Source organism: Jatropha curcas, chromosome 3 (genome assembly GCF_041381405.1).
Source record: "Jatropha curcas cultivar XTBG-Jc1 chromosome 3, XTBG_Jcur_1.0, whole genome shotgun sequence".
Lineage (NCBI taxonomy): Eukaryota > Viridiplantae > Streptophyta > Magnoliopsida > Malpighiales > Euphorbiaceae > Jatropha > Jatropha curcas.
The window spans coordinates 31,825,619-31,850,589 of NC_143153.1; the positions used below are offsets into that span (position 1 = coordinate 31,825,619).

At 34.1% G+C, this 24,971-nt stretch overlaps 6 protein-coding genes across 9 annotated transcripts; 3 read left to right on the plus strand and 3 right to left on the minus strand.

Moving 5' to 3' along the window:
* Nucleotides 1-1,842: 1,842 nt before the first annotated feature.
* On the minus strand, nt 1,843-6,182 carry LOC105639561 (Pentatricopeptide repeat (PPR) superfamily protein). Its single transcript, XM_020681547.2, has 4 exons — nt 4,363-6,182; nt 3,335-3,586; nt 2,708-3,230; nt 1,843-2,161 (listed from the first exon to the last, which is right to left on the minus strand). The coding sequence occupies exon 1, from the start codon at nt 5,545-5,547 to the stop codon at nt 4,531-4,533; it is 1,017 nt and encodes a 338-aa protein (XP_020537206.2). The 5' UTR covers nt 5,548-6,182; the 3' UTR covers nt 1,843-2,161; nt 2,708-3,230; nt 3,335-3,586; nt 4,363-4,530.
* LOC105639560 (KDEL-tailed cysteine endopeptidase CEP2) lies at nt 2,205-3,887 on the plus strand. Its single transcript, XM_012223641.4, has 2 exons — nt 2,205-2,840; nt 3,011-3,887. Exons 1-2 carry the CDS (start codon nt 2,393-2,395, stop codon nt 3,604-3,606), a joined length of 1,044 nt encoding a protein of 347 aa, XP_012079031.1. The 5' UTR covers nt 2,205-2,392; the 3' UTR covers nt 3,607-3,887.
* Nucleotides 6,183-6,315: 133 nt separating the features above from the next.
* LOC105639558 (kinase C substrate, heavy chain-like protein) lies at nt 6,316-9,021 on the minus strand. Of its 2 annotated transcripts, none has more exons than XM_012223640.4 (6): nt 8,793-9,021; nt 8,566-8,679; nt 7,608-7,703; nt 7,009-7,173; nt 6,804-6,925; nt 6,316-6,716 (listed from the first exon to the last, which is right to left on the minus strand). In XM_012223640.4, the coding sequence occupies exons 1-5, from the start codon at nt 8,911-8,913 to the stop codon at nt 6,822-6,824; spliced, it is 600 nt and encodes a 199-aa protein (XP_012079030.1). In that variant the 5' UTR covers nt 8,914-9,021; the 3' UTR covers nt 6,316-6,716; nt 6,804-6,821. The 2 variants fall into 2 exon arrangements, with proteins under 2 accessions (XP_012079030.1, XP_012079029.1); XM_012223639.4 differs by having other exon boundaries at nt 6,316-6,719.
* Nucleotides 9,022-9,667: 646 nt separating this feature from the next.
* LBD2 (LOB domain-containing protein 2) lies at nt 9,668-11,035 on the minus strand. 2 transcript variants are annotated; one of them, XM_089719638.1, is made up of 3 exons: nt 10,856-11,035; nt 10,069-10,720; nt 9,668-9,974 (listed from the first exon to the last, which is right to left on the minus strand). In XM_089719638.1, the coding sequence occupies exons 2-3, from the start codon at nt 10,715-10,717 to the stop codon at nt 9,913-9,915; spliced, it is 711 nt and encodes a 236-aa protein (XP_089575764.1). In that variant the 5' UTR covers nt 10,718-10,720; nt 10,856-11,035; the 3' UTR covers nt 9,668-9,912. The 2 variants fall into 2 exon arrangements, with proteins under 2 accessions (XP_089575764.1, XP_012079540.1); XM_012224150.4 differs by lacking the exon at nt 10,856-11,035 and having other exon boundaries at nt 10,069-10,839.
* A 1,645-nt stretch (nt 11,036-12,680) lies between these two features.
* On the plus strand, nt 12,681-14,676 carry LOC105639557 (rac-like GTP-binding protein RAC2). Of its 2 annotated transcripts, none has more exons than XM_037635777.2 (7): nt 12,681-13,173; nt 13,285-13,372; nt 13,496-13,605; nt 13,705-13,768; nt 13,913-13,984; nt 14,077-14,142; nt 14,408-14,676. In XM_037635777.2, exons 1-6 carry the CDS (start codon nt 13,075-13,077, stop codon nt 14,118-14,120), a joined length of 477 nt encoding a protein of 158 aa, XP_037491705.1. In that variant the 5' UTR covers nt 12,681-13,074; the 3' UTR covers nt 14,121-14,142; nt 14,408-14,676. The 2 variants fall into 2 exon arrangements, with proteins under 2 accessions (XP_037491705.1, XP_012079027.1); XM_012223637.4 differs by having other exon boundaries at nt 12,688-13,173; nt 13,913-13,977.
* Nucleotides 14,677-15,401: 725 nt separating this feature from the next.
* EMB2785 (elongation factor family protein) lies at nt 15,402-24,350 on the plus strand. The gene is made up of 19 exons (XM_012223635.4): nt 15,402-16,114; nt 16,255-16,329; nt 16,770-16,920; nt 17,429-17,497; nt 17,616-17,788; nt 17,979-18,116; nt 19,127-19,252; nt 20,310-20,408; nt 20,544-20,664; nt 20,807-20,870; nt 20,961-21,015; nt 21,095-21,219; nt 21,401-21,474; nt 21,881-21,930; nt 22,545-22,631; nt 23,127-23,177; nt 23,255-23,338; nt 23,753-23,803; nt 24,037-24,350. The coding sequence occupies exons 1-19, from the start codon at nt 15,737-15,739 to the stop codon at nt 24,118-24,120; spliced, it is 2,055 nt and encodes a 684-aa protein (XP_012079025.1). The 5' UTR covers nt 15,402-15,736; the 3' UTR covers nt 24,121-24,350.
* The last annotated feature ends 621 nt before the right edge of the window (nt 24,351-24,971 follow it).

Below are 24,971 nucleotides of genomic sequence, written 5' to 3' on the forward strand. Positions count from 1 at the left end.
ATTACTTTATAATTATTACGCCATAATATTATTATTAATACAATGTAACATGTTTTGCCTCCTTTTATATATATATATATATCTCAAGTCATGAGTTCCTTCCTGGCAATTATTTAATTATAATATTATTATAATAACTAATCATGTTCATGCAACCATTTTATGATGAATAGTGCATGTGAATAGTTACATATTAATTTCTGTTTCTGTCAATAATACATTTTCATTTTTCATTTTTTTTTCTTTAAGAGATAATAAATATTCCTCAAGATGTGGGAATAAAATGGTGGATTTTACTAGTGATGATGGAGACTTGCCATGTGTATGAAATAAATGTAAATATGTATATTATATATATATATATATATATATATATATATATATAATATACATATTTAAGAGAGAAGGAGAGAGAAACAGTTCTATGGTAAGTTTTAAATTTTGTTCATGCAAGTAATTCTAATTATTTTAAGTAAAAATTGAAATAATAAAGAATTACAAATTCCAATTTTAAATAAATGGTAAAATGTCTCTATTATAGTCATTTAGAGTATGAAATACATATTCTGTTAAAACAGTTGGCATCAAAATTAGCAATCCGTCAGTAAGTCTTAATTAGGTAAAAAATACTTAGAGAATTTAGGGAAAAAAGCACCCAAATTAAGCAAAATGAAATCTTGATGACATAAATAAAATAAAATAAAATAAAACAAGGGGAGGGAAGAAGAAGAAGCTGAGAAATAAGAAGCAAGCATTTCCTTCAGGTCCTTCAACCTTTCTTTAGAAAAAAAATACAGTGGGTGAGGAGACAAGTGAATTTAGGCGCTCGTTCTCTTATAAGAGCATCTTACGATCATACTCGTTTCTAAGTGTGAGAGTCTGTACCACAGTGTTTGTCTATGTTTTATAATTCCAATTAATGCAAAATGCATTTTTCCTTAAAAAAAAAAAAAAAATATTTAATAAGGTTAGATAGTGGAGACTGAACTAATAGTCAAATCGGTGCCTTCTTTAACTTAGATGGGGGCCATGGCCATTACTAGACATTGAACACAACACACCATGCACGTTGTGGCTCCATCACCACCTTAAATTCCTGGCAGATGCCTCTAATATTATGCTCATCTACTCAGCATTTTCTAAATTCAGCAACATTAGGTACCCAAAAATCGAAATCAAATTAGCATAATTTAAACACTCATAAGTAGAACTAGAACTAATAACATGCCAAAAAGAACAAAAAAAATAAAAAGTCTCTTTTCGTATGATGTCTAATCCAAATAGCAACACTGTTTCAGAACAGGTTTGTAATATATTCTTTTACGTAAATTTTTCCTAGAAAAAAATCCCATAATAATAAAGATGAAACTTAAAAAAATAATAATAATAAAAATAAAATAAGACACACAGACTTCCTATCTCATAGGTAATTCCACTGTCCCTATAAAAACCAATCCAATATCATTATTCATTCAGATCATTCCCTCGATATTGGAGCACATCACGTGCTATGCATAGAAAATTTTTCTTTTTTTTTTTTTTTTTAAAAGATGATAATTGATATAAAAGGGAACCTAACTATAAAAGCCTAGTTACTATGAATCTATGATAGACAAGGACAGGTTTCAATTTGCTAAACATGTACTTCAGAGAAATTATTGTTAATGATTAAAGTATAGTTCAACCTTTCTCACAAAATAGTAGAAACCACAAAGAGTTTATATCAAAAAAGAAAAGAAGGGGCCAGAGCAACTTGTAGCTAATAATTTGAATCACCTTCACATGCTAAATAGCACTAAAACCAAAATCATAAGATTGCTGCTGTTTTACCATTTAAGACAGTTAAAGAAAAATAGAATTTGGTATATTAATAGACTCCATGCAAAATCAATCCATATGATAGTTTACATAATCTGTTAAACTAAATATTGGCATCTGGGTTTGGTTTTGTAAGTTCACACCTTTTGCATGAATATCGGTACTAAAAGCTAAAACAAAACACATCAACGATATCAGATGCATATAGTGAGAGCAGCAATGTGTAGGCTCAGCTCAGCGTCGATCCTTGACCAAAGCATTAGCCGCATCAAGAGAGTTACCCAGCCCTGATTTTCCTAGATTCTTGGTTAGCCGTCCTAAGCTTCCCATTATGCAGATAATCCTGCGTGTACAATTCACACATGAGAATGAACATGAAAGACTTCCCCCAGAAAAAATGGACAGCAAAGAAGACATGAATGAAACAAGAAGTCCAACTGAAATAACTTGTGCAAAAGTATGATCTACGTAAATGATAATAACTGCATTCCGTAAGCAACCCATATATCATTCCTGGGATGTACTAAAATTGTCATTTATAAGCTCCCATTCTCCATAGACATCGTCAGTAGCCATGGAGTCGCATATTAATTTAAAGAAAGCTGGCTTGATTCTTATATCTCTCTGCATTCTATTGATACATACAATGGCAGATTTAGAAATCCATAGTCTGCCAAGATATAACCCCAAAGCCATGAGAAAGAGGTATGACAGGTGGCTGAAACATCATGGTCGAAAATATCATAACAAAGACGAATATTATCTGCGGTTTGGAATATATCAATCAAACATTCAGTTCATTGACTACATCAATGCTCAGAAATTACCATACGAACTCAGAGATAACAAGTTTGCAGACTTGACTAATGATGAGTTTAAATCTATCTACCTGGGTTTTCAGGCTAATAAACACGGTAGAAAGAAGCCTAGCCATGAGCATGGAAACTCCTCAGACTTGCCAACCTCAGTAGATTGGATAAAGGAAGGCGCTGTAACCCCGGTTAAAGATCAAGGTCAATGTGGTATGAAGCTTTGTTTCCCTTTTCTTTTTCATTTTTTTCTTCCCTGAGAAATTTGAGTCCAAGTGCACTTTTTAGAAGTGCTTTTGTTTTATGCCAATTGTCAATTAATCATTTTGTTTTATTCTAAGAATTTTTGGCATGACAAGATCTAAAGTGACAGTTCTATACAGGAAGTTGTTGGGCATTCTCTGCAGTGGCAGCTGTTGAAGGCATTAACAAAATCAAGACAGGAAAATTAGTATCTCTGTCAGAACAAGAGCTTGTAGACTGTGATACTCACAATGATAGCCAGGGATGTAATGGTGGATTCATGGAAACAGCGTTTACATACATTCAAAAGCAGGGGCTCTCCATTGAAGATGATTATCCCTATGAAGGAAAAGATGGCAACTGCCACAAAAACAAAAATAAAAATCAGACAGTGACTATTAGTGGTTATGAAGCAGTACCTGCCAATGATGAGAAAAGCCTACAAACTGCAGTTGCCAAGCAACCTGTATCTGTTGCAATTGATGCCGGTGGTTTTTCATTTCAATTCTACTCAAAAGGAATCTTCAGTGGCTTCTGTGGAACACAACTCAACCATGGAGTCACAGCAGTCGGCTACGGAGAAACTGATGGTAAAAAGTACTGGCTCGTTAAAAATTCATGGGGTACAGAGTGGGGTGATTCTGGCTATATAAAACTGAGGCGTGGTTCCAAGGGCAAGAAAGGTATCTGTGGCATTGCCATGGAGCCTAGCTACCCTGTCAAGGAACAGGAATAAGAATCATTTTATATGTGCTTGGCTGATCCTGGCTTTAGGGTGACTTGACAATCTCTTAACAAGATGTCTTCCATATTAGTAATTACATACAAATCCAAGTAAAAGATATTGCTCATGGAAATTAATTTAACAATAGTTAAGCTTTGCAGGAAGTATGGTAGGGAAAATGCATGCCATAAGCATAAGAAGATGGGTAATTCCTTCGTATCAAAATGGATATTACATCATTGATTGGAGATCCCCAATTCTTGATATAAAATGCTTAACATAACTTTCATCTATCTCATTTGTCATTTGGCAAAGCCCGAAAAAGAACCCGCATACCAATCACAAGTCTTTCGAGCAACTAAAAGGTGTTAATATTTTACTTTGTTCTGGAGTGAAAATGAGACTTAAAGTCTGTAGGTATATTTAAGGTTTGAATGTATCAGAATATGGATGAGCCTCAAGAGCCATCATTGCAACAAAAAAATTTGCATGGTATTAGCATCAATTGACTGATTGAGGTAAGGCTTTGCTTACTTTGTTTATATAATTGAACCAAATTGTGTAAGTACAACATTAATCAGTTAGCAGAAATCAGAATTGTAAACTAACACACACTACTTTCGATTCTAAAGAAGACATCTTAATATAAGTAACAATACAACTCAAATTGCACTGTGCTAGGTTCTAACCAATATAAGATAATGTTACAAATAATGCTTAGTAAGAACTTCATAAAAAACAAGTCTCTGCCTTTCTAACAATACATACCTGTGGATTTCAACTCCAACACTCACTTAGTGACTGCCTGATATAATAACCACCATAGATTAGTCATCATAAGAGGATTAGAATGTCATGCAGCTAACAAATGAAAAATCAACAACCCATATCAACCATTACATATGTGTGAATTCATTCCCATAAAAATGGAAGAAACTATGAGCTCAACTCTGTGAATCTTTGCCTCACAGCACAAGCAAGCTTCCATTCACCAGCACCAGCAAGTCCTTCAACCACCTTTTGTCTAACCTTGATATAAGGTATAAACCCTTTCTCTGTCATTCCTATAGCTACCTTTCCAGCCAAAATATACTCTTTACAGTCCAAGCATCCTTCAACCACCAATTCGTAACTCTCAAATCCAACAGGACAGCCCTCCCTCTCCAAAAACTCAATTATCTCAACTGCTCTCCATATTTCTCTATTTGCCCTCAACATTGCTAATAGTTTCACTACTGTTCCTTGCCTTGGATTCAGTCTAAGTTTTACCACCATTTCCTTTATCATCTCTACTGCATCAGCAGTTTTTCTAGCTACACACATTGAACCAATAACAATGCCGTAACTTTCCAAATCAGGAACACAACCCACCCTACCCATACCCTTCAAGACTTTAACTGCCTCAAGCAACTGATCAACAGCACAAAGACAATATATAATATAATTACAAGTACCACAATCAGGATAATACCCAATAAACTTCATTTCCGTTAGAATGGTAGTTACAGATTGAGATTGCTTTCTTTTATCAAGCCAAGCAGAAGAGAGAAGAAGACGAATTCCGGGTTCAGGTGAAAGGCCAGAACGAAGAGTACTTTGTAGAATGGCTAAAGCAAGAGGAAGAGGATTGGGGTTTTGAAGAGTATAAGAAAGGAGAAAAGAATATGCAAGTTTCGGGTAAGATCGTGGTCTTAAAGGGATAAAAGATTGTAAAATTTCATCCACGATTTGGGTTCTTTGATTAAGAGGGAAGTTAGAAAGGAAGGAGAAAGGATTAGGATTTTGGAAAGATTGCTCTTTTAAAGAAATTAGAAGGTCAGGAATTTTCTGGTAGGCTTTGGCTTCAATTGCTGATTGGATTGTTGGTTCAACCGAAGAAATTGAGCGAACTAATGGAAATTGGAGAAGAAAATTGCGAAAAGGAAACCATTTTCTTGTTATTCCGATTATCATTTTTGAGGAAAGGAGATTTCTAAATATCAATGGCTAGGGTTCTTCATTAACGGTATTTCCAACAATAAAGTAACGAGACAAAAGATGGAGAGATTTAACTTTATTCCATAAAAACGACGTGTAGCAGTCTTAAGAGGGAAGTTAGAAAGGAAGGAGAAAGGATTAGGATTTTGGAAAGGTTGCTCTTTTAAGGAAATTAGAAGGTCAGGGATTTTCTGGTAGGCTTTGGCTTCAATTGCTGATTGGATTGTTGGTTAAACCGAAGAAATTGAGCGAACTAATGGAAATTGGAGAAGAAAATTGCGAAAAGGAAACCATTTTCTTGTTATTCCGATTATCATTTTTGAGGAAAGGAGATTTCTAAGTATCCATGGCTAGGGTTCTTCATTAACGGTATTTCCAACAATAAAGTAAACGAGACAAAAGATGAAGAGATTTAACTTTATTCCATAAAAACGACGTGTAGCAGTCTTACTCGTATCTGCCAAAGAAGGAGTCGTCGTTTCATTAGAATTACATGCGCACGACAAGAGAAACATTTTCAACTGAAAAACAACTCTCCCCTTCCCATAGAGGAACACAGGAAAGACTCTTCAGATCATTCCAGGATAAAATAAAAATGCAATACTATTCATTTTAAGTGCCTTTTTTTCCCCTCTTTATGAAAGAAAAATATTGCTTGGAAAATCTTCCATTAGTGATTTTTATCTGCACAGACTGAGAATCATACACACTTTAATTTTACTAGAATAAAATTTTAAGACTTGATGAGGCAAAATAAGATCTATTGCTTTACCAAAACAAGCATTCAAGGGAAAACATCAAAGGTGCCACAACAAATTATACCAAGAAAAATCTTTCTTTCATGGAGTCCAATACACCTTGAAGCAGTTCTTTCCAAATCTAATATGTCATCAATAACAGTTAAACCTATAATGCAGCTGTATTGCCCAATGTTGAAGCATATGACATGCATCGGATCAGATGGACCACAGGAAGTCTTGAAAGTTTCACTTTGTGCATTTGTATAATCACGGTTAATTAAGTATCCCATATTGTCCAGTTCTCATCGATTTTGGTTAATAAAGTTTTGTATCAAGAAGGGAATGCCTCCAAGACAAAGGCTGTTTCAGGCCAAAACACCAGAATGTATGAGCAGGAACCTGCAGCTACTGATATAAAACCATAATGAGAGCGCAAACCATAATATGGGTTGTGGAATTTTGAGCTATCAGGAAGAAGTGAGAGGCTTTTACCAAAAATATTAAAATTCTTTAATGATAATGCATTCTTTTTAATTTTCGACGACGACGAAATAATTGAAATATCACCACGCAACCAAGGAGAACGCCTTGAAGAATTATCACCATCTTCAACCCTGGAATCAGTAAGCATTACCCTGTTTATGCTACCAGTAACTGTAAGTTAGATTAAAAAATAATAATGTTGCCTGAAGAATACCTTTAGCCTTATGCAATAAGTCCTCCAGAAGAAGTCCATCTTCCGATTCCTTGGCATCAGTAGCTGAGATAAAACGTCTTGCCTTGTACTCCAAATTTCCACCCATGATACATGTGTTTGGGCAATTGATGCCACTGTCATATTCATCACTTCCGTCACAGCAATCTACAAAGTTAATAAATTGACATAAAGAACCAATTGTCCAACAAAAGGACAAACCCAATTTGCATTAATACAAAGGAGGAAAACTTCATGTAGTGCACAAAATGGGATTGAATGGTATAGATAAAATGTGTGAAGCAAACATGAAAACACTAATCACTTAATCAGTATCCACAGATATGACTTCGAAAACCAAGCATACAGGGGAACATTGTATCGAGCTGAAGCCTGATGATATCAACAAGGAAGAAAAATATTACCAAAATTGAAGTTTTTTGTTCCCTTGGATGATACAAGTGATAAATCAGTAAGAGGCTAAAGCACATAAACCCTAGGTTACTGCACCTGAACCAGCTATCTGCCATAAGAATGAATGGCAAAGAAGACTTGAAGCATTAAAGAGAAGGAAGTGAACCAATTTTACTTATTGTACTCACCACAAATTCGATCATTTACATGGGATGAAAATATAAACTGGGGTTTACTTCCTAAATTCTGGCAATAAAATTTGCCTCTGGGACAGGCTGAAGTTCCTGCAGGATAAATCAAAATCGCAACTAAATATGATCCACTAAGAAATAAATAGCATAGAAGAAAAATAATTTAGTAAAATTATCAGCTTATGTGTATGGCACAAACCACAAGAAAATACCACTCAATTCACTGGCAAAATCTCTATCATCATACATAAAGTTGAGATGAAAAAAGAAAAAAAGAAAAAAGCAAACATTCTCAGGCAGAATTATAAAATTTACAAGCAAAGTAGCATCACAATTCCTAAACCCAAAGAGAAAGGGGAAGTAAAAGTGTTCCAGTTTAAAAGGGAAAAAAAAAATGGAAAAAGAAATAGCATCACAATTTCTGATAACAGGAATTCAGTATCTTGGACGTTGGAAATCCACCAAACAATAAATCCACTAGCAAAGTAGTTCTACACAGGTTTAGAAAAGAATGACTTGATGCCACTTTGATCTCAAAGATTAGGTATTCCACTTGAAATATAACAATTCTTTTTCAATTAAACTAGCCCATTACAGCAAACAAAGTTTTCTCAGGCATGTTCTCATAAAAGCAATAAAACTTTCACATCTTAAATTTTTATCAAACATCAAACAGTGAAGCACTCAATTGCCATTTTCCCGCAAAATATTTCTGAAGACTAAATACACAGATGGTCCAATCCAGAATTTTAACATGCATTCCCAGAATGTATAAAGAAACGGTTTCGATATTATACATGATAGTAATAAAATCAATCCACAGTTAGTAAGCTTCACACATCAAATACGACATAAAGTAACTAAAATTTAAGTACCCAGTAAAACGTAAACACAAAAGATTGAGAATTTGAAGCAATAGTACTGCAGAAGCAACAAAATTTAGAATTTCCGATACCGGGCTCGTCTGTTCCGTCAACACAGTCGCAGAAATTATCATTGAGACTGTCTCTGGGAAAGGATTTCGAGCCGTCCTTGCATTTGATAAGCCGCGAAGAAAAGTACTTCTCATCTGCAAAGGTGCAGAAATCAAATTCAGTATAAAATAACACAATAATTGAAATGAAATCAACAACAAAATGAAAATTGACGATCTGGGTCAAAAAGAGAGAGAGAAGCGAACACCTAAAGGGTGGACACCGATGAGAGGTGCTTTTGAGTGTGCTGAGGGTACAAGGAAATAGAAGGCGATGAAGAAGGTAAATAAGTTGTTGAAACTGCAAAGTCTGCAATGGGTCATCTCCATTATCCTTGGGAATTTGCTAATCAAGCCATGGTTAGAAGTTAGAGCTTAGAATCCATTTTGGGCTATGTTTCAAGTGTTGCTGGACTTTGGACTTGACCCAAAGTCAAAGTTTTAAGTTGAATACTGAAATTAATAAATACTAAAAATTTTTCTTTGCAAGTTTTTCCCGATTCATTTATAAAAATTATTTCATTAGAATGATATTATTAAAGGCCATCTTATTTTTATATAAATAGATATGAAGGTAAGTCGTGTTAATCTCCATCCGATTATGAAAATATAAATTTGATTTCAGAAAATATATTTTTCAGGACAAAAATCTTTTAAAAAATAATATATGGATGGTTAAGATATTTGTGTTGATGATCACAGGAGTGATAAGGTGGTTATAAGTGATCACACTTCCTTGCAAGCACCTGTTGTGGAAAATAAGGAGGAATAAGGATGGCTAAATATTTTCCATATTCTGTTAGATATATTTGGTTGTTGGATTACCATGTGCAGATTGTATCTTGACTGAATTGGTAGCTAGGATCTGCTTTCAATAATTAGTTAATATTTCATAGATTATTAAGGGATTCTTTGTACTTAGTCGTGGACTTAACCACTATATAAGTGGCTGCCTTTCATTACTTGTATATACAGAAAAAACAGCATTAATAATATATCAGTTGCTACACCTTCGTATATACATATTCAAAACTCTTGTTTCTATTTTTCTTTCTATTTGAAGCTATAAAAAATATAATATTGATTAATATTAACAATTAATATTTCTCTATAATAATATGAATTTCATATGTAATATGATGTCTAAATTCCTAAACATCAAATTAAGCAACAACTGATTGCCTGAAATTAACAAGAATTGCAATACAATAATATAAATTGAATCATATAACGGATTTTGATTTCTCTTCCATGTCTGTCTGTTAACTGCTGCTAAATTTTCTGCATGTATATATATTGTACTTATGATCAATTCCATCATTAACTTAGTTATATTCCACCTTCCCACAATGTCCCATCCATTGTCTTGCCATTGATAGAACCAAAATGCCCTGCCAAAAATTTAAACATATAACTTAAATGAGAATTAATTTAAGTGCATTTCATGTTTAATTTACTTAATAATTAAACAGTTTAATTAGTTACCTGGGAGGTAATACGGTTGCTGATTAAATCCAGCAGTAGTAATCGAATGCTGCTGCTGCTGCAAATGGGGCTGCAATTTTTCTTGCCTTCTAACTTTCTCAGTACCTTGCACATAATTTAAAGGATAACTATCATATGGGATTTGATCAACAATTATATTTCCATTTCCATTGTTATGACTATGATTAATTACTATACTGTTATTATTATTAGCTAATCCTCCTCCTCCTCCTCCTCCCTTGTTAGTGCCATTCCAAGCACTACTAATCATCCCTTGTTGCTGCTGAACCAGTTGATTTTGGTTCACCATTTGAGTTTGATTCTTGTAAAGCTTAAGCTCTTCTTGAATTTTTCTATACTCTCCTAAAGGACCCAAAATTGGATCATTCTGCCTGCAAAAAGCTTCCCAAACCAAAGAATCCGCCACAGTTTTTCTATCTTCTTCCCTAACGCTCCTTACTAATTTCATCACATTGCTTACTCCAAAAACTTTATGAACAGCTTGAAACTCCCGGCTTCTATCCGCCGGAAAATATGGTGCTAATATGCAATCTTCTCCGCATTTCTTCCTTTGATGCTTGCATGAAGCACAAGCTGGATGCGCCCCCGCCGTTCCACCATTATTATTGCTGTTATTGCGCTTTTGCATTCTCTAAATCAAACAAAATAAAAAGAAATAAGTAAAATAATTAGCACCAATTATTACCTGGTTTTTCAAAGCTATGTTCATAAATTAACGAATCCAATAATTTTTAGACAGGAAGAAGAAAAAATATAATATACAAACCTTGCATGAGCTTTGTTTTTATTTTTGAATGGAATGAAAAGGAGATGTTTGTATAAATAATACAGGAAAAAAAAAAAGAACAAGAAGATGAAGAACAAAGTATTTGTCTAGAGGGACATGAAAAGATAGCCACCCTAAAAAATTAAAAAACAAAGGGATATTGCGAAGAGTTTATTAGGGTTTAGGTAGCCCATATGAAGAATAAGAGACATACGTAAATACTATAACCGTGTTAGAGATTGATACTATAAAGAAAATAAATAGATAAATGAATAAAGATTATTAGATTTTATACCAACTGATGTAGGTTTTATTTTCTTTGAGAAATAAATTTATAATGAGATTCAGATTTAAAAAATAATTTTTGATTTTTAGTTAAATAAAATAATTAAGAGTACGAATACAATTTACTAAAATAATGTTGTTTCCAAACATTTTGCAAGAATAATATAATTTTAGGTGAGCCTTAATCTGTGTTTAAACAAAAATACATTCAAAAAATAATATAAACTTAAAAAAATAAAATAATACTTATTAAGCATTATTTTAGAGTGTATTTATTAAAAAAAATTAAAAAATATGTTGCAATTACAATATTACACAACTTTGGGGATATTATTGCTTATTAGGCATCTTTTTAATTTAAGAAATGAGCTTCTCAAGCTCAATAATAATAATAATAATAATAAGACTAGAAGTTGGGCTTAGATGATTCTTAATTAGGTTATACTTAAAACCCTAATCCCCAATTTGATAACAGGCCCATAAATGAAGGCAGAGCCAATAATATTAGTAAACTATGTGGTCCATTTTCACTTGTCCATGAAGCAAAAATCAGATTAGGTCCCCTTTCAATATGATCAGATTCAGACGAGAAATCCATTTTTGCTCTGAAAGTCACATTTCAGAACAACCTTTAAAGGGTTTGTGATATCTTTTGTTGTGAATGTCACACAGCATAGACAGGTCACTTCCAAAGCCATATATATTATCATCTTCTTCATCACATGGATGCTATCACTGCCTTCAGTGACTCCATACCCCACATTAGAGATCAAATCATAGTCATAAAAAGACACTTGCTCACATGGAGTTGTCATCTTTTAACTAATAAAAGCAATATAAATTAAGTAGCCACTGGATTCGAATCTAATTCAAATCGTAACGTGGGTATTAATGATTGTGATCGATAGAATTCGAATCTGAAACATTTCGCTCCTCACGTTCTTATAGAAAATGAATATTACTGTATCACATTTCACATGCAATCTTAACCATTGGATAATAATTTAATTTTAAATTATTCAACACTCAATGACCAAACTTGATTAAATGATTGGAACAGGAATATCAAGAGTTCATCAAAAGCGAGCTTTAGTTAAAATGGTATTGAATTGAACATCCCATTTATAAATTCTTCCCTTAATCATGGTGACACCCACATAAAGTTAGCTCCTTCAAGTTTTGTTAACCTGACCCAACTGAGTGTTAATTTCTCCATGCAATTGAATTCAGATACTTACACCTAAAAATGCATTTGCAATCATTGGATAGAAAAAGCAAAATAATATCTTTAACATAAATTGAATCAGGTTGGAAACTATGAGATTACAAGTTAGAAGTTCTTATTAGAATCAAATTAATAAAAATATAGAAAATTAATAATGGATTTGTGTCAAAATTTGTACAGGAAAGCATGGAAATATCATGCCTTTACTGGTAACTTGCTTTCTTTCACCTGTGTTTCCTACTCTATACTTGGAAAATGATTATTTGGCTAATTAAGCAATGTGTAATTTTCTTTCTTAGCACTAATGATTCAATCCCTCCCTTTTCCAATACTTAACCAACTAACACACTATCACCAAACAATTCTTTTGTTAGTGTCTTTAGCGACTGTCCTTCCCCTTAAAGAAACAGGAAAGCTATTTGGCAATCATGGTAAAGGTAAAGAGCTCCAGCTAAAGTTGGGGGCTAGGGTTTCCTTACCTTATTAAATGCAACTCTGTCATCCCTCCTTTCCTATTCAAATTTTAAACCAAAACCACTTCAAATTTGACCCTCTATAAGTGTGAAGTCCTTGTTGATCAATATTTTTGAGAATTTTAAAGTAACGGAGAGATAGAGAGAGAGAAGAAGAAGAAGAAGAAGAAGAAGAAGAAGAAGAAGCCAGTAGGAATGGTGTAAGAAATAGAAATCAAAGAGAAAATCCCCAAAAAATGAGCACAGCCAGGTTTATCAAATGTGTTACTGTAGGTGATGGTGCTGTTGGGAAGACATGTATGCTCATCTCTTACACAAGCAACACCTTCCCTACTGTATGTTTAATTATATGTACTTTTATTTCCAGTCTTTTTTCCCCTCAAGATTTCTCTCAGCAATCAAAAATAATGATTTTAATTGTAAAGCCTCTTTCTTTATTTTGCTAGGATTATGTCCCTACAGTGTTTGATAATTTCAGTGCTAATGTGGTGGTTGATGGTAGCACAGTCAATCTTGGATTATGGGATACTGCAGGTCAGTTCTTGGGTTTTCTACAATCAGAGAAATTTTACTCATTTCTAAACAATTCTCTTAATTTTTCAGGAGAAAATTGAAAATTAGCCTATTTATATGAGTATAGTTAACTTGTGTCTTCAGGACAGGAAGATTATAACAGACTAAGGCCTCTGAGTTACAGGGGTGCAGATGTGTTCCTTTTGGCTTTCTCCCTAATAAGTAAAGCTAGCTATGAGAACATTTCCAAGAAGGTTTAGTTTACTATTTTCATTTGCTGTTTGTAAATTTTGGGTCTTGAAATTTGCCCCTTTTTTCATTTTTCTTGATTGTTTCTTTTTGTTGGGCACCAGTGGATTCCTGAGCTAAGGCATTATGCCCCAACTGTACCAGTTGTTCTAGTGGGTACTAAACTAGGTAATTGAAGATCTCCTTCGTTTCAATGTCCATATGTTGGAATTGTTGTTTCCAACAGCATTTGCATTGGTATTTTCCTGAAAAAACAATTCCACTTTTCAATTTCAATACGAAATAGATTTTGACTGGATTTTATAACTGCAGATTTGCGAGACGACAAGCAGTATTTGATTGATCATCCTGGTGCAACACCAATCACAACTTCTCAGGCAAAATGTTCATTCCCATTGGCTATGTGCTATTTGAACAAAGTGGATTTGCCAATTCTATGAACTAAAAGAAGTAACAAGTTTTAATTGTAAGTGCAGGGAGAGGAACTAAAGAAGATGATTGGTGCTGCTGTTTACATTGAGTGCAGCTCAAAGACTCAACAGGTTAGGATGGCAACAACAATCTTGCATACCTCTGAATATAGGCCAAATACATAAATTCACCTATGAATTTTACAACTTAAATCTTGTAGCATGCCAAGTTTTATGAATAACTTATCGTGCACTTGAAATTGCAAATTTTAGTAATATTGTACACATTTCCACACTAATAACAATAGTTTTGATGATTTTGTTTGGCTTTTATATGCAAAATATATTGCCAATCATTTGGTAACTCAAACCTTTATCTATATGTGTTATTTGCCAGAATGTGAAGGCAGTTTTTGACGCAGCAATCAAAGTTGTCTTGCAGCCTCCTAAACCCAAGAAGAGAAAAAGGAAGCCAAGGCCTTGTTTGTTTTTGTAAATCAAATTTTCATCCATTTGCATGTCTCATGTCTCTTTGCTCTGCCCTTTGTTGTTTTCTTCTTCATTGCATCTCTTGCTAAACATTTTTGCTTTCTTGTAATGTAATATGTTATAATTGGGTCACATGTGATCTTGTAATCAAATACCATGTCTGAGATATATTATAAACTTCTCTTGGTGTCCGTACATCAAAATCTGAATTTTTAAACCAAGTAATTTCTTGGACTAGGTAATGCATAATAAGGCCCAAAAATGTAAGGTTATTAAAATTTCTCAAAAGATAAAATAATATATATCTTATAAAATAATGGAGATTTTATAAGAACTTAACGAGATTAATATAATTTGTAAGGCCATTTCTTATAAACCAACTAGTAATTAGGGAATTTATTTACAAAAATAGCTTGGTGCAGTGGTTGAATCGTCGTAGACTCCATATCGAAAAACAGCGTATTGATGATCACGAGATCAAGTTCTAACAGCAAAAATAATTCTCTAGGAAGTACATTGCAAACTCTAAAAATATTAGATTGCATACCCGATCATATGTACTAGATAACCACAAATAAATTATATTTTGGTGTCTCTAAATTCATTTAAAGTTCTTTTTTTCTGAAAAAATTAATTGTTTTCGCAGGTGATAGCTGTTATAATAGCTAAGATATTAGATATTTATAAATAAAATATATTTTGGTGTCTCTAAAATTTATTAGGGTTTTTTTTTTATTAAAATTAACTGTTTTAATCGCTATCAGTTATTTTAATAGATGTTAACTATTTAATTTAAAGGTTTTTTTAGTAAAATTAATTATTTTAATAATTATTAATTATTTAATTAACCTTAATAAAAGGACGAATAGATTAATGGTTTACAATCCCCTCCCTCAAACATTAAACGCTAGAAATTTCAGAACATAACTTTACACCTTTCTTCTTCACAATAAGTTCTCAGCCTATTTGTGGTAGTTGCGATTTTGCGGCCGTTATTTAGGCTCCTCATCGACGAATGACGGCAGGTTCTGCTTATCGGTATTTTGTTCTCAAAATTTTCCGATTTACTGTTTGTCGTCGTCGAACGTAGCGCCAATTCGATTTTATTACAATATTTATTTATTTAACTTACCAAAGCAGAAAAAGCCACGTGGGTATCTTTCTCCTTGTCTAAAACCCTACCAATAGAAGTCGAACTTAAAACCATAAACCTCGTTGCTATTTTTACCTTAAAAAAATGGCGGGTCCTCTGCTTCGAACTCTCTGGTCCTCCACCAGGAAGTCTATATCTTCTTCTTCTTATTCTTCCTCTTCCTTACTATACAAGCACTACCTTTCATCAAGCGTTACACCATTTATCCCACGCGCCACCACTGGCGTCACACGAGCCTTCTCCGCCGCCTCCTCCACTGCAACCACCTCGGCTGCAACAGCACCGAATTCCGCCTTGGACCCTAGCCGGTTACGTAATGTTGCTGTGATTGCACATGTCGATCATGGAAAGACGACACTGATGGATCGATTGCTTAGGCAGTGCGGCGCCGATATTCCTCACGAACGTGCCATGGACTCCATTAGCCTTGAACGCGAGCGTGGCATCACCATAGCCTCTAAGGTCTCTTGATTTCTTCTTTTTGTCATAGTACTTTTCGAAAAAGCTAGAATTTTTGAAGGAAAAAAAAATGTTAAAAGCAAGAATTTTTGAAAAAAGAGAACTTTTCGGAGTTTATGTAATGAAAGAATTGTTGTATGCAGGTTACTTCAATTTCATGGAAAGAAAATGAGCTAAACATGGTTGATACACCTGGACATGCTGATTTTGGTGGTGAAGTAAGCTCTCACTTGGAGTTTCTTTTTCCTTAGGGGTCACATGAATTAATGATGTCTTTTAGTTTTGATGGCGAATTATTGCTGGTTTTTATTTTTGATTACGAATTATTGCTGTCATCTTAGTTTAGTAATGTTGGCTTCAAGAACTGATTACTCCGATGTTAATGATATATGTAGTAAAAGTCCATATCAACATGTATATTTGACATATGGTAGAAATTGTGTAGTAAAAGTCCTAAGGCACGGTCTAACTGAGGTTAAAAAGAAATTATGGACCAAGTGTTAGTTGTTCTAGTGGTAGAAGTGGTTATTTTTCATTAGTAATTTACTGTGAGTCAGAAGCTCAGCTTTGCTTGTCTCTTAGGAATTAGTTTGATATTTGCAAATCAGTTTGGGTTCAGGGTGTTGATCCTTGTGCAATTTTGTTTTGAGAATCGTAGGTTGAGCGAGTTGTTGGCATGGTTGAAGGTGCAATTTTAGTTGTAGATGCTGGTGAAGGCCCACTTGCCCAGACAAAGTTTGTTCTTGCTAAAGCATTGAAGTATGGGCTTCGCCCAATTCTACTTTTAAACAAAGTAGATCGGCCTGCAGGTATTATTACATTACTAATTCATACTTTCTGTATATTCTTTGTGGAAACTGGAAAGTAAATTACTATCCAATTACATGATCTATGGTGGAAGCTGAAACATTAAGCAAAAAGTATAAAATGGAAATTGAAGTTTCATGCTATATACAACTTTTATTTTCCATGTTGTCATTTGTCATACTCATGTATTTGGCTTTACATGGTATTTCTACATTATGAGTCTCTATATTTCCATGGCTTACTATGTCCATTTTCCTCCAACTTCGAATTTGAAATCCTGTATGTTATTTGGTGTTACTGTTTGGAGCAGCTATTTGTCAATACATTTGAGTTTTCAGAACATTTTGAGCGTGAAATAATTTTAAGCCATGAAGGAGTCTATTCCAATTTGGTGTAGTTACTTTTGCTTCACTTCCTCGTTACTTACATTCCTATAGAATATTGAAATTCTCTCCAGTAAAATTTGGGATATGGAAATGGTCCTCATGTGCTTCCTCATCATTCATGCAGTTTCTGAGGAGAGGTGTGATGAAGTTGAGAGCCTTGTGTTTGATCTATTTGCCAATCTGGGTGCTACAGGTGAAATAAAGATAGGAATTTGAACCCTCCATTATTTGATTTCCTTCACAGTTATTTACATGCTTTATTAACTGGATATAAACTCTGAGGTATATAACCTATGCTATTCTTGATTTAGAGGAACAGCTGGATTTTCCTGTTCTTTATGCTTCCGCTAAAGAGGGCTGGGCATCTTCCACCTTCACTAAAGATCCTCCTACTGATGCAAAGAATATGTCACAGTTGCTTGATGCTATCATAAGGCATGTTCCACCACCAAAAGCAAGCCTTGATGCTCCTTTTCAGATGCTGGTTAGTATTACACACTGTCGGTTCCAGTGGAATGTTTAATCATGTGTGTTTATGTCTTGAATATGTACACATCGTGTGAGCATGGCATGGTCACGTAATATATATATATATATATATATATATATATATATATATATATATATATATATATATGGTAGTTATTGTTCTCTTTTTCACTGTTGCTTTTCAGGTTTCCATGATGGAAAAAGACTTCTATCTTGGGCGGATATTAACCGGACGTGTTGCTTCTGGAGTCCTTCGTGTTGGGGACAGGGTGCATGGACTACGTTCCACAGATTCAGGGGTTGTGAAAATTGAAGAGGGAAAGGTTAGTATCGTACATGCTATGATATTGAAACAATGCCTTGAATTTCATTTTCAGGACCTTCCTGCTTTGCTAAATTGAAGGATTCAATATGGAAATCATTCATGCTTCATTCACCCTGATTCTATCTGGTGTTAGGTTGCAGCTTGGTATTTAGATCTGAACTAAAAGCTTCACTTCCTGTGATATCATAAATATTGAGAACTCTAAAATTTTAAAAATAAAATTTTCTCCCTTAACTGTTAGTGAAAATTTTCCTTTTCCTCCATGTCTGTATTATTACATTATGTTCCTACTCTTGTATCACCTTTGTTTTAGCCTTATTATTCTTGTAAAGTTCATGAAGTGTACTGCTTTGCTGAATAAAGTAGCCAATGCAATGATAAATAATATCGTTCCATGTCTCCATAACTCTCATTTTGAGAAAAATGCCTATTCAGCATTAGCTGCAGCCTGTAGCTGATATATTGTGACCAAAACGTCATCCTTGGCAGTTCCATTGTCTCCTAGTTTGTTTTCAGTTAATTTTTGAACTAGACAAGACAAGGGAGAACCCAATTAATATAGTTTGCAGTAGTCTACAACGTTGATGGAAAGGGCAAAGGAAGCAATTTATTTATTCTATCAGAATGTCAATGATGAAGGGTTTTTTATTAGTACCAAACATTTGAATGTGATGACTTTTTATTTATTTTTTGCTTCAACTGGTTCCCATATTATTTATGTCTTGACTTCTTATATCAAGCATTAGGAACCCCAAATACAAACATCTGTATTTTAAGTTTCCTTTTGTTTCTGATCACCTTTCAATTACATACAATGTTAGGAAGGACTTTACAAGTCTTACTTCTTTTCAGTAGAATGCTATTTCATCTCTTGTGCAAAGCATGAGGATTCGGTAAAAGCAGTTATATTGAGACAATTCTTGAACCAGTTTTATATGTGAGATGCCTGAACCTTCTGCAACTGGAAATTTGATTGTACCGTTAACATGTTCATCTTTTATCTTGTAGGTTATGAAGCTAATGAAGAAGAAGGGTACAAACACAGTTCTCATCGATAGTGCTGGAGCTGGTGACATTATATCAATGGCTGGTATGGCAATTCCATCAATAGGCCATACATTGGCAAATGTGGAGGTATATGGTTGTATTTGTTTTCAAGAGTAAATAGGATGTTTTCTTTTATCTCAGGCATTGCACTTATCTTTTCTTGGAAATTTATTGAATATCCCTGGTGTATTCTTTCCCAGAATTCTTTGATTCCATGCTTTCTGTAGAAAAATTATGTTGTGCTTTTTTTAAAAAATTGTGTGTAGCTTACTAATGGCTTTGCATATACTAAGATTGAAATCACTTGCTGCTTTCATTCTGATCAGTATTATCAAGTAGAACTCTGTAGGTACTTTATATGGTTATACAGTTCTTACAGATTTTCTTGACTATATACCTACCGCCAAAGTGCCAATGATACTTTGCTTTGTGAGTTTTGAAGACTTTTTCCTTTTTGCAGTTACAAATGCATTGTCCCCTCTCTCTCTCTCTCTCTCTCTCTCTCTCTCTCTCTCTCTCTCTTTTTCCAGTGGGTATTCCTGATGAAGCACCGATGTTTGAAAATGAGCATGATCCATGGATCCTGCGAATAAATTTTGATCTTAATGATGCTTGGAGACATTGTCCCCAGTTGTAATTTCTGGTGAACTGGCCAGTTACAGGTCTTCCAATTAGTACTTGTGAATGTGTTGGTGGCTAAAATCTGAAGGCTGAAGCACATGTTCTTGCAGGTGTCTATTGAGGATCTAAATAAAATTTACCATATTGCTAATAGTATGTGTAGTGCTTTGTTTCAAAAGAAGTGGGCATCGATGGATGTAACTTGTTCTTTTGGCTCTAGTGTGTAGAATGTAAATCAGCCTTGAAATCAATCTAGTGATGTAACCTTTATCCAATTAATCACATTGATTGAGTGTTAGCCTTTTACTCTGTCGCTTCTACCACCATAGGATTTGCAATTTCAGCTAAGGCATTTAATATAGTGTATGATTATTTATATGTTCTTTCTTCTTGGTTATGTCTACAATATGTTCTTGATGTGTCTGTTACAGTTTTCCTGGTGATACATAATTCTTGGTAGCATGTTGATTGATATCTCAAGTTGTGGGGTCATATTCTAAAGTGAAGTATTATATATCTCTAGGTGATGACTGCATTACCGACTGTTGAGTTGGACCCTCCAACCATTTCCATGACCTTTGGTGTAAACGATTCTCCACTAGCTGGCCGAGATGGTACCCACGTAAGTCGAACTGCCTGACAACTTATTTTCCCTAATTCCACATTGTTTAACACATTAGAAAATACTTTTTATATATGTGTTTTTCATTTTTGGCTATTGTATGTGAGGTAATGGTGTTCTTCTGTATGTCTATAGTTGACTGGAGGAAAAATTGGTGATCGTTTAATGGCTGAAGCTGAAACTAACCTTGCCATAAATGTCATTCCTGGTTTGTCAGAATCATATGAAGTTCAAGGGAGAGGGGAACTTCAACTCGGTTAGTCCCTCTTAACCTAGTGCTACAGCTTATATGTTTTATTCAATGTAAAGCATAGATTCGTAATAATACGTCCTTCCTTCTACAACTCAACTTGAAGTACTGTAACTGCTGAGTGTAATTTCCGATGCTTTAATATCAGGTATTTTGATAGAGAATATGAGGCGGGAAGGGTTTGAGCTGTCTGTATCACCACCTAAAGTCATGTAAGTCCTGTGTGAGATACTTAGCATGTAAGCAAACAAGCATATGCACTTGGTTTTTGCATCTTGAGCAATGTTACATTATTGAATCAGGTATAAAACACAGAATGGCCAGAAGCTTGAACCAATTGAAGAAGTAACCATTGAGGTAAGAATTTCAAAATTTTGAATGCACTGGTTTTTTGCTCATAGGAACTTTGGTTTATTCATAATATTTTTTATTTCAGATAAATGAAGAGCATGTGGGATTAGTTATGGAAGCTCTATCTCACAGACGTGCTGAAGTTCTTGATATGGGCCCAGTGCCTGGACATCTGGGTAGGACTAGATTGGCTTTGACTTGTCCATCAAGGTCAGTGCATAACTGCCCAAATTATGTTTGCGTAGTTACATGCATATTTGTTGTATCCTGGGTAATGTATTCATCATAAAAAATTGTATATATTTTATCAATTCTATTTGAATATTCCTTTCCTGTTTATTCTTAATTAGCCATTTTACCAGAACTGGTCCTTTTTTGTCATATATTTCAGGGGCCTGGTTGGTTATAGGAGTGTGTTCAGCAGTGATACACGTGGAACTGGATTTATGCATCGAGCTTTCCTGAGTATAAATTCTTCACTCACGACAATCTTGTTGTCATTCTCTTTCTTTTGGAATTTTTTATTTTCTAGATTTCTTTAAGTAGTATTTGACTTTCTTTTTGGCAATATGAACTTGTGTGACATGGTAATTGTTTGTATACCAAGTTGGATTCAATATTCTATTTTTGGGATGTCTTATGTTAGTTTGATCGAAAATGTAGGGAAGGATCAAATTTCAATATAATTAAGGTTCCCATTTATATTACTCAATGTATGAATTGGTAGGTTCTGTGCAAAATTTCTAAGTAGTAGATGCTCCATTTATGTTTTGTGTTCAGTTTCTCCAGTGATTGTGTAGGTCAACCTTGCTCCAACAACCAACTCTTGACAAAGTATTTTGCTCACACAATTTATTCTTTTGTTTTGCAGCCTATGAAAAATATCGGGGCCCACTTGGAAATGTTAGGAAGGGAGTATTGGTATGTTTTACATGCACATCATTTCCTCACGATTGAACTAATACTAGTTGTTCTTTTCAGTTATTTTCTATAAGAGCAGACCAAATATTTGTCATATTTGAAAATGAATTATTTTCTTTGAGTTTTCTGTGGTTCAATTTGAAGCTCTTGTTTTGTTTACCTCAATTCAAGGATAGGGCTTTACCCAGAGCTGATCTGATCGAATTTGTATCTGTAGGACCCACTGCAATGGGGCAATAAATTCTCATCTGAGCTTTATGAGTCTACAGTAGCCTTTACCTGAATTTAGGTTTGACTAGGATACTAGGATTATATCTAATAAACCCTTTGGATCTTGGGATATATTCAATAGAATTGGTTGCGACTATTGGCAAAGAAGAGATGGAAGGTAAGAGAGATTAATTTGCTGCAAACAATTTGACTGATTGTTGCATTAGAATCATTATTCTTTTGCTCTACCCTTCTAATATTTCTTTCCCCTCTTTGAAAGAACCATTTGTTAGCGAAATTTATATGATTTGCTCTTGTAATTGAATTATTTGCTTGGATGTGTACTGACTAATGCAAGTTTTATTTCTTGGATCTAATTGAACTTGCATTATGCAATTGAACAGGTATCAATGGGCTATGGTACAGTCACAGCTTATGCATTAATGAGTTTGGAAGCTCGTGGAACACTCTTTGTTACTCCTGGAATGGAGGTTCTTTCTTGACTTATTGTCTTTCTGCTTCTGTTCACTTCTTCCATGCCTTGAATTTGTATAGTTGTGAAGAAATTCTTTACATTTTCTCGGCACGCTTAAGCAATGAATTCTAATGGAGCATTTTCAGTTAATCTTCAAATTCTAAATTTGTACATATATATTTTTTCATAACCATGTAGTATATATATTAATTGATCGGTGACACCTCTATATGGTTGTTGGGGCGATATCTTGTTCATGAAAACTCTTTGTTGTTGCCAATCTATTATCTTTTAATTCCTCCATACAGCAGTGATATTGATGCAGGATTTGCATGAACATTCTCCCACTTATTTTTGAGATGATGGAAAATACATAGCAGGTGCTAAGAAATGATGTGCCATCTCTTCACTTTTTGGGGCCAATTAGTGTGTCAGCCCAGTTCTTGAATTGAAGGCTATTTGTTCTGAAGGAATTTGAAAAACTACCTGCTCACTTTTTGTTCTTTTGCAGACATATGATGGCATGATTGTGGGTGAACATTCGCGTGATACAGATCTCGATGTAAGGATTTATGTCTCTTGCGCTTGGCATTGTATCATTTCAAGATGAATGACTTCAAAATTTTTTCTTTTTCACAGATCAACCCGGTTAGGGCTAAGGAGCTCTCTAACATGCGTGCTGCTGGCAAAGATGAGAATGTGAAACTATCTCCACCTCGATTGGTATGAAATGCCCAGATTTTGCAGTTTTATTGATTGTTTCTATTCTTAAGGTTAAATGTTGCCAATCCTTGGACAAATGACATAAAGCATGTGACATAATACTACTTTCAAAGTGCGATTCACAACTTATTCGCTCCTAATCTCTTGATAAATGATATATGAACATAAATAAAAACATGAAAGGGAATAACCCAATTTGCACGGATTGTATATTTGTATATACCCAGAGAAAATGAGAACAAAATAGTTGCAAATGAACGGTAATTCAAAGAATTAATGCATGGGAAAAATAAGATGATATTCAAGTAATTATAAACAACTAAAAGAGTTATTAACTATTTCAATATCTGTTGAACAAAAAACACTAAAAATATACGTTCAAGAAATTGCTAACTGTAATGCAACCATTTGCAGATGACTCTTGAAGAAGCCATTGGCTATGTTGCTTCCGATGAGCTTATTGAGGTGAGCTTCACTAAACATTGTTGCATTTCCATTTCTGGTTTATAGTACTACCTATTGGCCTATTTGATTGTGTTCCAAAATATTTAAGGCCGTTTTATTGAATTTCTGTGGAGTTAATATTTTATCAAACATATTTCAGCAGTGGAGCTTGAAATTTCTTGCAACCAGAGATGTATACTACTACATTGCCATATTCTTGGCTTACTGCAGTGTCTGATACCATTTTCACGCAGGTTACGCCTAAGGCCATTCGTTTGAGAAAAAGATACCTGGATGTCAATAAGCGCAAAGCCATGAGTAAGAGGCCGAAGGAATGAAATCAATCGAACACAACTCTGTAACTTATACCTCTCAATTCTTGAATTCTGCGGAGCAGTTAACCTAAATATAGGTATATTTTACACAATACTGAAGAAAGTATTCTTTGTCAAATTCAATTAAACAATAATGCACAATAAAACTATCCTCATTGATATGTAAACCCAATATTGATTTTTCATGTTCAGCAATCAGAAAGCCATTCTACTGGCTACATAGCTTACTAAAAGATCAATGGAATTTATTCTTTCCTCAAACCAAATTGAAACGATGGATTGTAGTCAACAATCAATGGAGTTTCACAGAAGAAAAGCCGTTTTGAATTGTTTTTATTTCATTTGTTTAATTCTGTAACAGTAGATGGGTGTATTGACGATCTTGTCAACGATGAAAAATGAAAAGCAAGATCCATTCCTTGATTGTTAACATCAGAATTCCAGAAGGAATTGTAAAACACAAGAAAAGTTCAGAACTTGAGCCGTTAATTAAGAATATTCCAAGAAGAGTGCAACTCCAAAACAAATAAGAACAATTCAAAGCGGCTTTTCTTCTGTGAGAATGAAACTATCCTTTCAGGCCAACCAGCTTTTCTAATTTTTAATTAATTTATTTTATAAGTCTCTTCGTCAACATTGTTGATTCTATCATATTCCTGCCGATCTCAGACATGACTTCATCAAATTCAAATGTAGTTGTCTTGATGAGAACAATATGTTTTTTTTTTCCTTTTTTTTTTTTTTTTTTTTGAGTGTTGGAGAAGAGGTAATCGAGCATAGATCTATTGTCAGTTCTTATATACATTTATTACTAGATTATGCATTGGAGTGCGTTTTAGTTCTCCTAATTCAAC